This window comes from Canis lupus, chromosome 38, assembly GCF_011100685.1.
Source record: "Canis lupus familiaris isolate Mischka breed German Shepherd chromosome 38, alternate assembly UU_Cfam_GSD_1.0, whole genome shotgun sequence".
Taxonomy (NCBI): Eukaryota; Metazoa; Chordata; class Mammalia; order Carnivora; family Canidae; genus Canis; species Canis lupus.
This window is the reverse complement of record NC_049259.1, coordinates 17514122-17527360: the sequence shown is the minus strand read 5'-3', so window position 1 is coordinate 17527360 and position 13239 is coordinate 17514122. Positions and strand designations below refer to the sequence as shown.

Sequence of the window (13239 nt, the reverse complement as noted above, 5' to 3'; positions counted from 1 at the left end):
AGTGAGGCTTTGAGGGCCCCAAAGATCTTTGTAGGTTATTCATTCAGCGAATATTTGTTAAGTCCATTGTGAGCTAGATACCTAAAACTATAGCTGTGATCATAATATTATTAGTGTCACATTGCAAGTGAAAGCAGGAGTGGTCCTTGACATTTTTACTTTGAGAGAAGAGAGATCACAAAATTAAGTTTCATTTATCATATCTATCTTAGTTGGTTAGAAGCTTCCTCGTCAGTGGGAACTTGGGTCAGGCTTCAGATCTGACTTGATCTTGGAGACGGAAGAATGCTGCTGATAAAATGTTTTTGGTGTGGTAACTGTAAACCACCTTCCACATTTACAGCAGCGTATAAACCCCAGCTAGCTGCAAGATTCGTGAAGGCAGAGAAGTTTACTATTCAGTTTTTTAACCTCTGGAAGTTCTGCCACAGGGTCAACATGGGTGTTAATAAATATTTGCTCAATTAAATTATTGACGAACACATAGTGTTGTCTGGGTTCAACTGTCAAACCTGTGTGTTAACAATTTGTGTAATAATGGCATCTTAATTTGAGTGGTAGAATTCTTTGTGGCATATAAAGTAAGGTTTTAAAGTAACTTTTAAGTTACTTAATAATCATAATAGCTAATATTTATTGAACAGTTACTATGTACAGACAACATGCAAAGAGCTTTACATGAGACCCCTATACTCTTGGACCAGTTTTGTTTTTTTTTAAGATTTTATTTATTTATTCATGATAGACATAGAGGCAGAGACACAAGCAGAGAGAGAAGCAGGCTCCATGCAGGGAGCCCAATGCGGGACTCGATCCCAGGACTCAATCCCGGGACTCCAGGATCACGCCCTGGGCCAAAGGCAGGCGCTAAACCCCTGAGCCACCCAGGGATCCCCTCTTGGGCCAGTTTAATAACAGTGCTGTGAGATGGGTACTGTTAATAGCTCTATGGAAATTGAGGCTCAGAGACGTTAAGCAGCTTGCTCAGGAGCACATAGGTAGTAAATGGAAGATCTGAGATTTGAATCCAGGATCTTGAGTTCAGACTGTGTGCTGTTAATCACTATGTGTATCCAACTGGCTATTTAAATGGATAGCAGAAATCAAAGAGAACTAAAAAGAATTTGCTTTCATGCATGTGCCATACCATGGATAGCGGCACTCAGAAATTACTTTGAGAACATCTTCCTTGTCATCTTTCCACGAATTCTTTTTTTTTTTTTTTTTTTTTTTGACTGGGGAAAATAAACTGTTTTCTTTTGAGGGTGTGGACAAATGTCTGTCTAGTCTCAGAATTTCTGAACTGCTTCCTGGTGCCGGTGGCCTTGGTGACTTTGAGCACATTGAAGCACACAGTCTTGCTCAAGGGTCGGCACTCCCCCACTGTGACCATGTCACCTATCGGGACGTCCCTAAAGCAGGGGGACAAGTACACGGACTTGTTCTTGTGGTGTTTCTCTAATTGGTGGCACTTTTGGATGTAGTAGACATAGTCTCAGCAGATGATACTGGCCCTCTGCATCTTCATCTTGGTCACCCACCACCCCAGACAGAATCTGTGCTTGGACAGAGATATTACCAGGAAAGGGGCATTTCTTGTAAGTAAAGGTGCCCTCTGTGGCCTCCTTCGGCATCTTGAAGCCCAGACTGATGTTTTGTAATATTGTAGGAGCTTCTCCTTGCCAGTTTCTCCAAGCAGGACTCTTCTCATTTTGAAAAATGGTTGACTGCTTTTGGTAGGCCCGCTCAGTCTGTCCGCCATCTTCTCAGCTGCCTGAATAAAGGACTTCACAGACTCTTAGGTTCAGATTCTGGCAGTATAGGTTCCCCTCCATCATTGACCTTCCCTTTTGATATTTTTCTTTTCTAGGAATCACCTTGCTTGGGTTCAAGAAGAATGGAACTCCAGGAAAAACTGGTGGCCAGGCTTTCACTTCAGCTTCTTTTGGGCAAAAACCAATTGGAAAGAGGATAAAGCTTTGGCTTGTGAGAAAGCTTTGGTAGCTGGAATATTGTTAGGAAAAGGTACCAGGTTTTGTTTTCTTCTTATCTAGACACAGCTTTTGGATGATTTCGAAATTACAAATTGTGACCATTCATTCATGCCACAGCCCAAGGACATTAGAGACTGGAGACATAACTGGCAAATGGGAAAATGAATCTTGAGTTTGGCCAGGTGATCTGCTTGTCAGGACTGTCCGTAGGCTAGAAACAGTGATTTTGTCTTGTTGATTGTGGTGGTTGGTTTGTATGCTGTAACTTGAGTATCCTCAGCAGCCAATCAAGGCAGAGGATGCAGACTGTTTTCCCAACAACGATGTAGAAAGTTTCCTGACATTGTCTACCTTACAGTATTAGAAATAGAAAAATACCCTTTACCGGACTTCATTGTTTTATAATCACTCTCTATAATATATACTTATCTGTTCCTATTGGATGAAACATTTCTTCCTGTAAAAAAAGTATACTTCCTATTAATTTATTTAAAAATCCTCTTTTTTTAAAAAAAGATTTTATTTATTTATTCATGAGAGACACAGAGAGAGGCAGAGACACAGGCAGAGGGAGAAGCAGGTTCCCTGTGGGGAGCCTGACACAAGAGTCCATCCCAGGACCCCAGGATCACGACCTGAGCTGAAGGCAGACGCTCAACCACTGAGCCACCCATGTGCCCCTTAAAAATCCTCTTAAAACAAAGGGAAATTGATCTTTTCTTTGTGGATTATTTTGGCTGTTAAGACTCTGATTGTGCCACTGCTATATGAGGACAAAGATGGGACCACTGCTGGGTCTGCTCAGAGATGAACTGAATGTCTCCGTGTCCATGAGTAAGGAGTCTGTTGCTAGTGAATTCAGAGTATCCTAAACAGATTCTTCAGTGTGGTTTTAAATATGGGTGCTATTATTGTGGAATTAGTATTCTCAAGTGAGTGTTTCAGGTGGTTACTAAGGTTAATAAAATGCTGGCCTCTAAGAGGGACAATTAAATATGAAAGCAGTTGTAACATTTCTCAACCCACACCAAGGAATAGAAATAGGATTCAGATGGTGATTTCTCACTTAGGAGCAGGGTAGATGCATCTAACAGATATCTAAAGGTGTTTGTATTTGAGCAGAGTCTGGAGACCTGGGCTGATCTTCTGGTTCTGTCACCTTTCCCTGTCACTTAGGTCAAACAGTTAACCTTTGGGAGCCTTCTCTGGGAGTGGGGTTTGTTAACACCTGTCCATGTTGCTTACAGGATTCTTGTAAGCATCACGTGAGCATCACATCAAAGTGCTTCATAGATTCAAAACTGCTCTATGAATATCAGGCATAATCATGCCTGAAAGTGGGTACATCTCTTCTTTGGGGCTGTAGTGTTGGTTGAGTCAGTCCGTTCAGGAGTTGAGCTGGGTTTTGTCTGGGCTCTGGTTACCCTCTTTAAATCACAGGATTCAAATTCTGGTCATGGCCTGCCTTTGCTTCATGCTAACAGTAGGGCATGGTACCTGCCTTTCTTCCCATGCTCTTCTAAGGCAAGCCAGTCCCACCCCTCGAGACTTCATGAGGTCTGGTGGCTCATGATGAGGTAGGAGTTCGTAGTTACTTGGCTTTTTCTCTGTGTTAGGTGGGAGCGAAGTTCTTTTCATCTTTCTGTATTCTAGATAGAAGCAGAGGTCTGGGTACAAAGCATTTTATTTATGCTAAAGTAGTAGAGATGTGTTTAGAAATACAGGTTATAATATTAACACCACAGACACCACTGCTTCCTAGCTAATGAAATTTTAGTGACTCTGGCACACTGTTTTCAGGGATAATAAAAATGGTTAGTTAGGTACAGTATATGTCCTAGCAATTTCCCAGAGAAGATGGATTTATACATGCTGAGATTATGATGAAATTAGTTTTTCTTATGTGATTTATGGTCTCGTTCATTTATCAAATATAAAAAAAATCGCTTGTAATACCCAGTTTACATTTTTTTTAACAGAAATTTGATTCATCTCTGAAATATTTAACCAGTGATCCGCTTAGCGTTGTAAGATTATGAAAAGCACTTCTGATGAGCACTAGGCGCCCTGGTCAGAGCTGCACGCTCACCACCCAGCTGCTCTGCTAGGTGCTAGAATGACTTGATAGGTTCTGCTCTCTTCTGACCTGTGAGTTGTTTATTCTGATCCTTCACATCGAGGTTTCCTTATAGAGAACTTTCTTATTGTTACAGATGCCTCTTTGGCTGTGTGACGAGCTAACATTGAAAGAGAAGCTGCAGTTGTTTGCTTTTGGGGGAGGGCTCATATAATATATGAATGTGTGTATAATACTCATATCACCAGGGCTTGGGAGGCAGGTGGAAAACCAGTGGAGGTATATGCTCTAATCATGACGGATCAGAAACATTTTCATATATAGGAAGCGTACATTTCACTGGAACAGCTCTTAGAGTGTGTTTAGGACATGTTGGTATACATAATACAGATCCCCCCATTTTCATGATCATTGGTGTGCCAGAGTTGAAGCAAAATTTTTAAAGTGTAGAAATCTACTTGAAGAATTGAAAAGTAGTAAAACTTACCATTTATTTTGCTTTGTTTTGTTTTTTAGGTTGCAGGTATTTTCGATATATTTCCAAGCAAGATGATCAAGTCATAAAGAAAAAAATTAAGCGGATAAAGAAATCAGTGAAAAAATACAGTATTGCAAATCCCGGACTGTGATCTTGAATATTAGTTATCTCAGATGATAGCCACAGAATAGTAGCTCTGGGGGTAATTATTGAATGCATTTATTTACTGGATGTTTCTAGGAGGTCGTTTATATGGCTACAAAAAAGTTATTTTTATATTTTTCTATATTTTATTATAATTGTAGCTAAAGAAACAGTCTCACCGCCTTTGTCCTTTGTAAATACATTTTTCTTTTTTTTGTACTGTGAAATATATTTATTAAAGAATAACTCCCATGTAAGAAATATATTTGTTTAATCAGAGAATACAGTTACAGAGCAGTTATTGCCATTTCCAGATAATTTGCTTATGTAATAAAACATAACTTGTAGTATTAAGTGAATCTGTATTCTTTTTTTGAGATTCTGAATGATCTGTGTTAGGTTTACCTTCATAAAGAATACATTGAGGGGTGTCTGGGCGGCTCCATTGGTTGAGTGCCCAGCTCTTGATTTTGGTTCCGCCCAGGTCATGATCTCAGGGTCGTGACATCGAGCCCCTCAGCAGGCTCAATGCTCAGCAGGGGAGTCTTCTTCTCTCCCTCTCCCTCTCCCTCTGTCCCCTCCCCCATTTGCAGGTGCATGCAAGTGCACACGCTCTCTTTCTCCAATAGATAAATCTTTAAAAATGTATATATATTGGTCATGAGTCCTGTCAAGGAATTTTGGGAACAGAGAAGGAATTAAAGGACTCCTCTTTCTTATTTGATATTAAGACATGGCAGTTTGGGGCCAAGTGACCTTCTGCCAGAGAGCTACCTTTGACTCTAGAAGACTCATTTGGGTCAGAGACAGTAGAGGGGTGGCCTAACTTCAAAGGGCTCTAGTTTGTTGTTGTTTTGCTGAGCACAGCAATAATCTAAGACATACCTTGAATCCTGTGTCCCTCACCTTTCTTTTGGAGCCTGGGATGTGGCAGTAGGCAGCTGGGCAGTGGAGGAGATTGTGCCAGTGAAATAGTGTCCCCAGGTCACCCAGTCAGCCCAGTGGGAAAGCGTGCTGCAAAAGCCAGGAACGGCCTTCCTGGAATAGAAGCCGGAGCTTTATAGTACGTTGTGGTAACTAGTAGAGCGAGTGCTTCTTCCAGACTGTCTCAGCTCTTACACCTTTATGGTGCAGATAACTTGTATTTGAGTTCCAGGAAGGCCCACTAGCCTTAGAGCAACTCCTGTATGTAGATGACAAACCACCCATTTTCCCTGTTGCTTATGTTCTCTCTAATTAGAAACCATCTGCAAGAAAATTGAGGGACGAGTGATGCTTTGTCAATAATTTGATTTAGTATTTTGTACTTAGTGAGATGACTATCAACAAATAACCACTCATCCTTATAATATACATATGAAACCGGTAGGTGCCCTGCAGACTAACATAAGCCAGGTTCAGCTACCACATGAGTAGGGCCAGCTTTACTGCTGGGAGTTGGTGAGTGGATTATGTAAGTTCTGTAGAAGACCAGCACTGGGAATGAAATCCCCAGACAATGTGGACAAAATCTCAAACCAAAGGCTGAGTTTGTCAGGGCATCTGCTCCCTGAAACCTTTAGTCAAAAGCTATTAGATAGGATTTATGAGTTCTCATGATCTCTGGCAAATGGAGGTGGGAATGAAAGAGAAATGAGTAGATACGATTCTTGGTGTCTACGGAAAGCTTAGTTTCCTATAGTTTTTATATCAAATGGTCAAATTTCATTAGGCAGAGCAGTGTAAATCAGCTGTGAAATTTGCTTGAGGTCCACTAAAGTCAGTTTCATGAATAATAATGGCTGAAGCTGATCAAGTACCTTGGGCTTTACATTTCGTCTTAGTATCACCACAGTTCTATGAATTAGCCCTATTTTATCTAGAAAGAAAGTGGGGGGTCTCACAGATTAAGTGACTTGACCCAGGACCTCAGCCTGATGTGGATTCGAAAGATCACACTGTCTCTGTCCTATCTGTACCTCCTCCTCACTTAATGTTTATAGCCTGCAGAGCACTGAGCTAGGGAGCAAGGCAAACAATAGAGGGGGGTTCATAACCCAGAGCCTGTCAGCTCAAGCAAAACCTGTCCTCCCTGCCAGGCTTGGTAGGTTCCCTCTCTGTATCCTCACTGGTCCCTCCCTATACAGCCTCTTATTAAATTACTACATTGTTACCTTGACTTTGTACATTTGTCTTTTTTAATAGTATATTATCTGGGCTTGATAATCTATTGTCAGCCCCTACCTATTTACCAATTTCTAGCTCATTAAATAATGAGTAGAACTAAATGAAAATTCATGAAACATACTGACCTAGTCTGCCTTTGTCATAGGGAGTGGTATCTTGGGGTGCCTGTGCCAAGTGGGAGGCCTCGGGAGACTGTTAGGCTTGAATTCTGGGTTTATCATTAGGTAGTTCTGTGACTTCTTGGGCAGGTTACTGAGCTTTCATAGTTCGTTTACTTGCAGGTGAGGGAGAGTAGAATTTATCTCATTGGATTGCTTTGAATAATGAAAGATATAATGAATGCCTAGGAGTAATTCCTACTTAACAAATCTTAAGTGACCATCCATCATGATTGGTCTTTAAACACTAAATAACAGGAACTAAATAAAGATAATTTAAAATCTTGTTTTCTCCTAGAAACCTCTGAAATATAGAAATTGTGTAATAGTTGAGTTAATACTTCCCATGAAAACATACCCATCTTTCAGTCTGTGTACCATCTAGCCATTAACCATGGACTGGAGGGCTTCACACATATTTGAGATTACTCAGTCTGCATAGTTCTCTCCTCGCTCAGCTGCCCCAAACTCTGATCTTGGGCTCACTAGCTTCGTGGGATTGCCATGCTTTGCTTGGACTCCTCCTCCATGCACTGCTCATGAGAAGTTGTCCTAAGATAGGGAAGTTAGGCTATTGTAGAACTTATTTTAAGAGATTCACTTCAGGGACGCCTGGGTGACTCAGTGGTTTGGTGCCTGCCTTCAGCCCAGGATGTGATCCTGGACTCCTGGGATCAGGATTGAGTCCCACATCGGGCTCCCCACAGGGAGCTTGCTTCTTCATCTGCCTATGTCTGCTTCTCTTTGTGTCTCTCATGATAAATAAATAAAATCTTAAAAAAAAAAAAAAAGATTCACTTCAGTAATCCCTGTCTTGTGTGTGGTCTGTCCACTACCTTAAAAACAGTTGTCCCATATATTCTATCTAGATTAAATGATATGTAAACTAACTAAATTAAAATTAGGACTTTTTGCCTATCAAATGTTACCTTTAAGAAAATTAAATACAGTCTATTAAAAGAAGTATCTGTGGGTCACCTGGCTGGCTCAGTCAGTAGAGCATGTGATTCTTAATTTCCGGGTTGTAAGTTTGAGCTCCACTTTGGGTATAGAGATTGGTTTTAAAAAAAAAAGTATTTGCAACATGTAAACTGACAAAAGAATAAGATAAATTCAAAATAGAAAGAAATGGGCAAAGCCCATGAACAAGTATTTCACAGAAGAGGGCAAATATGGACCATAAGCACTTAATTCAGGGAAATGCAAATCAAGAGTGTAGTGGACTGCCAGTTCAGACCCATTCAACTAGCAAAAAGTAAGATACTAAGGTTCAGGAGGATGTGGGTCCACAGGGTCTCTTGTACATGGCTGGTGAGATATAAAATATTGTAGTCACTAACCTATCTCTAGTTCTCTTAAAATGTTTGAAAATACGGATCTCAGTTTTCTTTATCTGAGGAATGATTTGCTGCTGCAGTATTGAAACTGAAGAATCAATGCTAGAAGAAAAATAAAGTGCTGTTGGAGGACTGGAATCGGCAAGCATGTTGTGAGCCAGTGCTTACTTGGTTCTAGAACTCTGTTGTCCTCTGAAGTAGAGTGTACTTACCCACGTTTGTTTTGTTTCTTTTTTTAAACATTTTATTTATTCATGAGAGACACAGAGAGAGTCAGAGACACAGGCAGAGGGAGAGGCAGGGTTCCCACACAGAGCCTGATGCGGGACTTGATCCCGGGACTCCAGGATCACACCCTGGGCCTAAGGCAGACACTCAACCGCTGAGCCACCCACGCATCCCCATACCCATGTTTAGTACGTTTAGTGTGTTGATGTCAGAAATCAATAAAAAGGGGAAATTGTGGGGGGAAAATTGTTTTAGGGAACACTTTACCATTTTCTAATACTCTCCCTGAGGATTCACTTGAGAAATGCTTGTACATGTATGCCAAGGGACAGTCGCACTGTTCATAATAGAAAAACTAGAAAAAAACCCACAAATGTCCATTGGTGTGTGACTGGATAAATTGTGGTAGAATCATGTAAAGAAAAATGAATAAACCATAGATTTATACACCAACATAGGTGGGTCTCAGTAACATACCAAGTGAAAGAAGGGAGTCCCAACTTACTACTTTGTGGCTACGTAGAGATCAGACTTCATAACGTTCAAACTAATGACTAAAATATTTGTAAATGCATACAGGTTGTGATGAAACTGCATATAAAAAACCAGAGAAGAGTGAACACAAGTAGTTACCTCTGAATGGGAGAAGCAGAGCTGTAGGATGGCAGAGAAACACAGTAGGGACGTGAATTACTGATAGTGGTCTAGTTTCTTTTTTTTTTAATATTTTTTTGTTTTATTTTATTTTTTTAAGATTGATTGATTGATTGATTGATTGATTTATGATAGACATAGAGAGAGAGAGGCAGAGACACAGGAGGAGGGAGAAGCAGGCTCCATGCCAGGAGCCTGATGTGGGACTCGATCCCGGGACTGCAGGATCGTGCCCTGGGCCAAAGGCAGGTGCTAAATCGCTGAGCCACCCAGGGATCCCCTGTGGTCTAGTTTCTTAATTAAGCAGCAAGCTCTTCATGGACTAATGTTGACAGTGAATTATGAGCCAGGGATTGTGATTTATCCCATCCTGTGCAATTCAGGTCACTTTATTTTATTTATTATTATTTTTTAAGATTTTCTTTATTTATTCATGAGAGAGACACAGAGAGAGGCAGAGACACAGCAGAAGCAGAGGGAGGGAGAAGCAGGCTCCATGCAGGTAACCTAACGTGGGACTCGATCCTGGGTCTCTAGGATCATGCCCTGGGCTGAAGGCAGACGCTTAACACTGAGCCACCCGGGCATCCCTACTTCAGGTCACTTTAAACAATAAAAAGGACTATACAATATATGATTCCATTTATAGGAAATGTCCAGAATAAGCAAGTCTACAAAGATGAAGAAAGTAGATTAGTGGTTGCCTAGGATGGAGGGAGGGGGGTGGGTAGGCGGAAAGAAGAGGTGGGAGTGATACCAAAGGGTACAGGGCTTCTTTTGGGGTGATGAAAAATATCCCCAATTTGGGGTGATGGTTGCACAATTCACTCTTGAATATACTAAAAAGCATACACAAAATGAGTCAGTTGTATATTGTCTGAATTTTATCAATGATGCTTAGCAAAAAGAACCAACCAAAAAAAATAATCAGCAAGCTTTATGGAGTCAGAAAGGTCTGGATTCAAACAAAGCACCTCAAGTTTGTGCTGTAATTTAGCCTCAGGTTTATGCTGTAATGAGGTGATCTGAGGAAAGGCAAAGAATATTTAGCATGAGTCTTGGTGTATTGTTTTTCTCTCAGTAAGTGGTAATATTTACTATGAACAAAAAAAAGGTAAAGAAACTAAGAAATGAATACAAAACCAGATCATTCTTTAATGAAGGGGTAAGTGGCCTCTCTGGATTGAGTTATTTATCCATGGATGCATCCATGCCTTGTGCATCCAAAAAAGCACAAGGGCTTTTTCTGCTGGATTTAATTAGAATATATTTTAAATATTTCAAAAATAAGCAGACCCTTGATGGATGTGACCTACAAATCCTAGAGCTAGCATCTCCTAATAAGTTCATTTTTAAAAATTCATCTATTTGGGATGCCTGGCTGGCTCAATTGGTAGAGCATGTGACTCTGTATCTCAAGGTTGTGAGTTTGAGTTCCATGTTGGGCTCCAAGGTTGGAGCTCAAGTGATTTCAGATACCCAGTCTGGTCCTAGCTTGTAGCTCCAGACTTCTAAGTTCATCTAACAGCCAAAACTTGTTTCCTGTTCTCCACCTGTACCTCATCTGAACACCCTGGGCAACCCTTATTAGGATTTTCTTAGCCACTCCAGCCTGATGCCATCTTTCCCTTCGAGGGATTTCTAGTAGCAAGTTTGTTCCTTATTGTTATCCTAATATCATCTGCCTAGTATTATTTGGACTCTTATTTTTAAATGTTTATTTTATTTATTTATGATAGTCACAGAGAGAGAGAGAGAGAGAGAGAGAGGCAGAGACATAGGCAGAGGGAGAAGCAGGCTCCATGCACCGGGAGCCCGACGTGGGATTCGATCCCGGGTCTCCAGGATCGCGCCCTGGGCCAAAGGCAGGCGTCAAACCGCTGCGCCACCCAGGGATCCCTGGACTCTTATTTTTAACCTTTCTTCTCAGAGCACAAACTCCTTGAAAAAGTGTATTTTGTGCATCTGTTTTCTGTTAAACATTCCTCTTTCAGCATAACGCTTTGAGCATGATAATAACATATCCGTGGTAAAATTAGTAACTGCATGATTATTATATAATCACATGTATTGGGGATCCCTGGGTGGCTCAGCGGTTTGGTGCCTGCCTTTGGCCCAGGGCATAATCCTAGAGTCCTGGGATCGAGTCCTGCGTGGGGCTCCCTGCATGGAGCCTGCTTCTCCCTCTGCCTGTGTCTCTGTCTCTCTCTCTCTCTCTCCCTCTCCATCTCTCATGAATTAAAAAAAAAAAAACTTAAAATCACATGTATTATGTAATTATATCTAAAATATTATGTAGTCCCACCTGAAATGTTGCATCTCTTAATAGTCAGAAATTTATGCCATCACTGTGTCTGATGGGACCTGCTTGCTGATGTTTTCCTGCTAATTTTGAAATCCCTTTTTGCCTAAAACAAGAAGATCTGATTTGAATTTACATGTCCTGGGTGGATAGAAATTATTATGTCTAATATTTTGTTTTGTTTTTTTAGTGCTATGCTGTATTTTTTTTTTTTTTTTTAGGATTGGGTTGTTTTTGGTTTTTAAATTTTATTTATTTATTTTAGAGAGAGAGTGCTTGTTCGAGCATGAGTTGAGAGAGGGGCAACGGAGAGAGGAAGACAACCAGATTCCCTGGGGAGCCGGGAGCCTGAGCCCCTGAGCCAGAGACAAGAGCCAGACAAAGGGCTCAATCCCACAACCCGTGAGATCATGACCTGAGCTGAAACCAAGAGTCTGGTGCTCAACCAACTGAGGCAACCAGGCTCCCCTGTGCTGTATAATTCTTTTTTTTTTTTTTAAGATTTTATTTATTCATGAGAAAGCCAAAGAGAGAGAAAGAGAGAGAGAGAGAGAGGCAGAGACACAGGCAGAGAGAGAAGCAGGTTCCATGCAGGGAGCCCGATGTGGGACTCGATCCCGGGTCCCCAGGATCACACCCTGGGCTGAAGGCAGACCGCTCACCCTCTGAGCCCCCCGGGGCCTCCCTAATTCTTTAAACACAATCATTAAGAATTATTTTCCAAGAAGGAAGCATTCCTTTTGAACTCATTTTTTGTGGCAAAGGGAAAACAGACATAAATGTCAATAAAATCTAAAAGAGGGGCACCTGAGTGGCTCAGTCAGTCGGTAAAGCATCTGCCTTCAGCTCAGGTCATGATCTTGGGGTCCTGGGATCCAGCCCAGCGTCTGGCTCCCCGCTCAGTGGGGAGTCTGCTCCTCCCACTGCCCCTCCCCCGGCTCATGTTTTCCCCCTCTCAAATAACATGTTTAAAAAAAACATCTAAAAATACTTTCAGGTCCCACATGGAAGGAGAGAATGCAGTCATTCTTATGCCTCACAGGACCTTTCTGAGAAGGCCGTGGAACGTCAATCTGCAGGCTGTTTGTGACTCCTCCTGCCCAAGGCTTCTAGAGTGATGACATTATCTAACCTTTCAGCAAACAATCCCATGGAAACAGGAGAGTCACCAGTGACTCATGGGTGCTGTATTACATTTAAAAAGCAATATTCACGTAGGGATGATATTGAGCAGTACAAATAGGAGAGCAGGGATGTGTTGTCAATTATTCTTAATGACTAAATCCTCCAGACTTTTCCCTTAGTTATAAAAATGTTGTTTGTTTGTATTTTAAGAGCCATTTGGGGCCTTTGTAACCCAAAGCATTGTGAGGACCCACTTGACTAGATTGAGGCTCCTTGTGCTCTCTCTCTCGACACAGTCTGGAAAGGCTATTTGGGATGGTGAGCAGGAGCCCACCTTTGATTTCATCTGCATTTCAAAGGGCAACTCCCCCTCCCCACCCCAGGAGATCTCAGGGTGGAATAGAACCATGGAAAGTACCAGAAGTGAACTCAGGTACCTGATGCTTCTGCAGGCTTATGCCCAGCTTCATGCCTCCGTCTGGGTTTGGGGTTGTGTGAGTTTGGAACTCCATGTCCTTCCTCCACTCATTAAAGAAATATATATATATATATATATATATATATATATATATATAT

The 13239-nt window shown here is 41.4% G+C and overlaps 1 protein-coding gene and 1 pseudogene across 4 annotated transcripts in view; one reads left to right on the top strand and one right to left on the bottom strand.

Moving 5' to 3' along the window:
• The window catches only part of TAF1A (TATA-box binding protein associated factor, RNA polymerase I subunit A), a 31513-nt gene extending 26461 nt beyond the window's left edge, over nucleotides 1–5052 (top strand). For all 4 annotated transcript variants that reach the window (XM_038586192.1, XM_038586194.1, XM_038586195.1 and 1 more), the window contains 2 exons: nucleotides 1871–2025; nucleotides 4588–5052. In XM_038586192.1, the coding sequence (XP_038442120.1) occupies nucleotides 1871–2025; nucleotides 4588–4700 (268 nt within the window). In that variant the 3' untranslated portion in view covers nucleotides 4701–5052. The remainder of the gene's footprint in view (nucleotides 1–1870; nucleotides 2026–4587) is intronic.
• LOC106558341 lies at nucleotides 232–1835 on the bottom strand (annotated as a pseudogene).
• Nucleotides 5053–13239: the final 8187 nt, after the last annotated feature.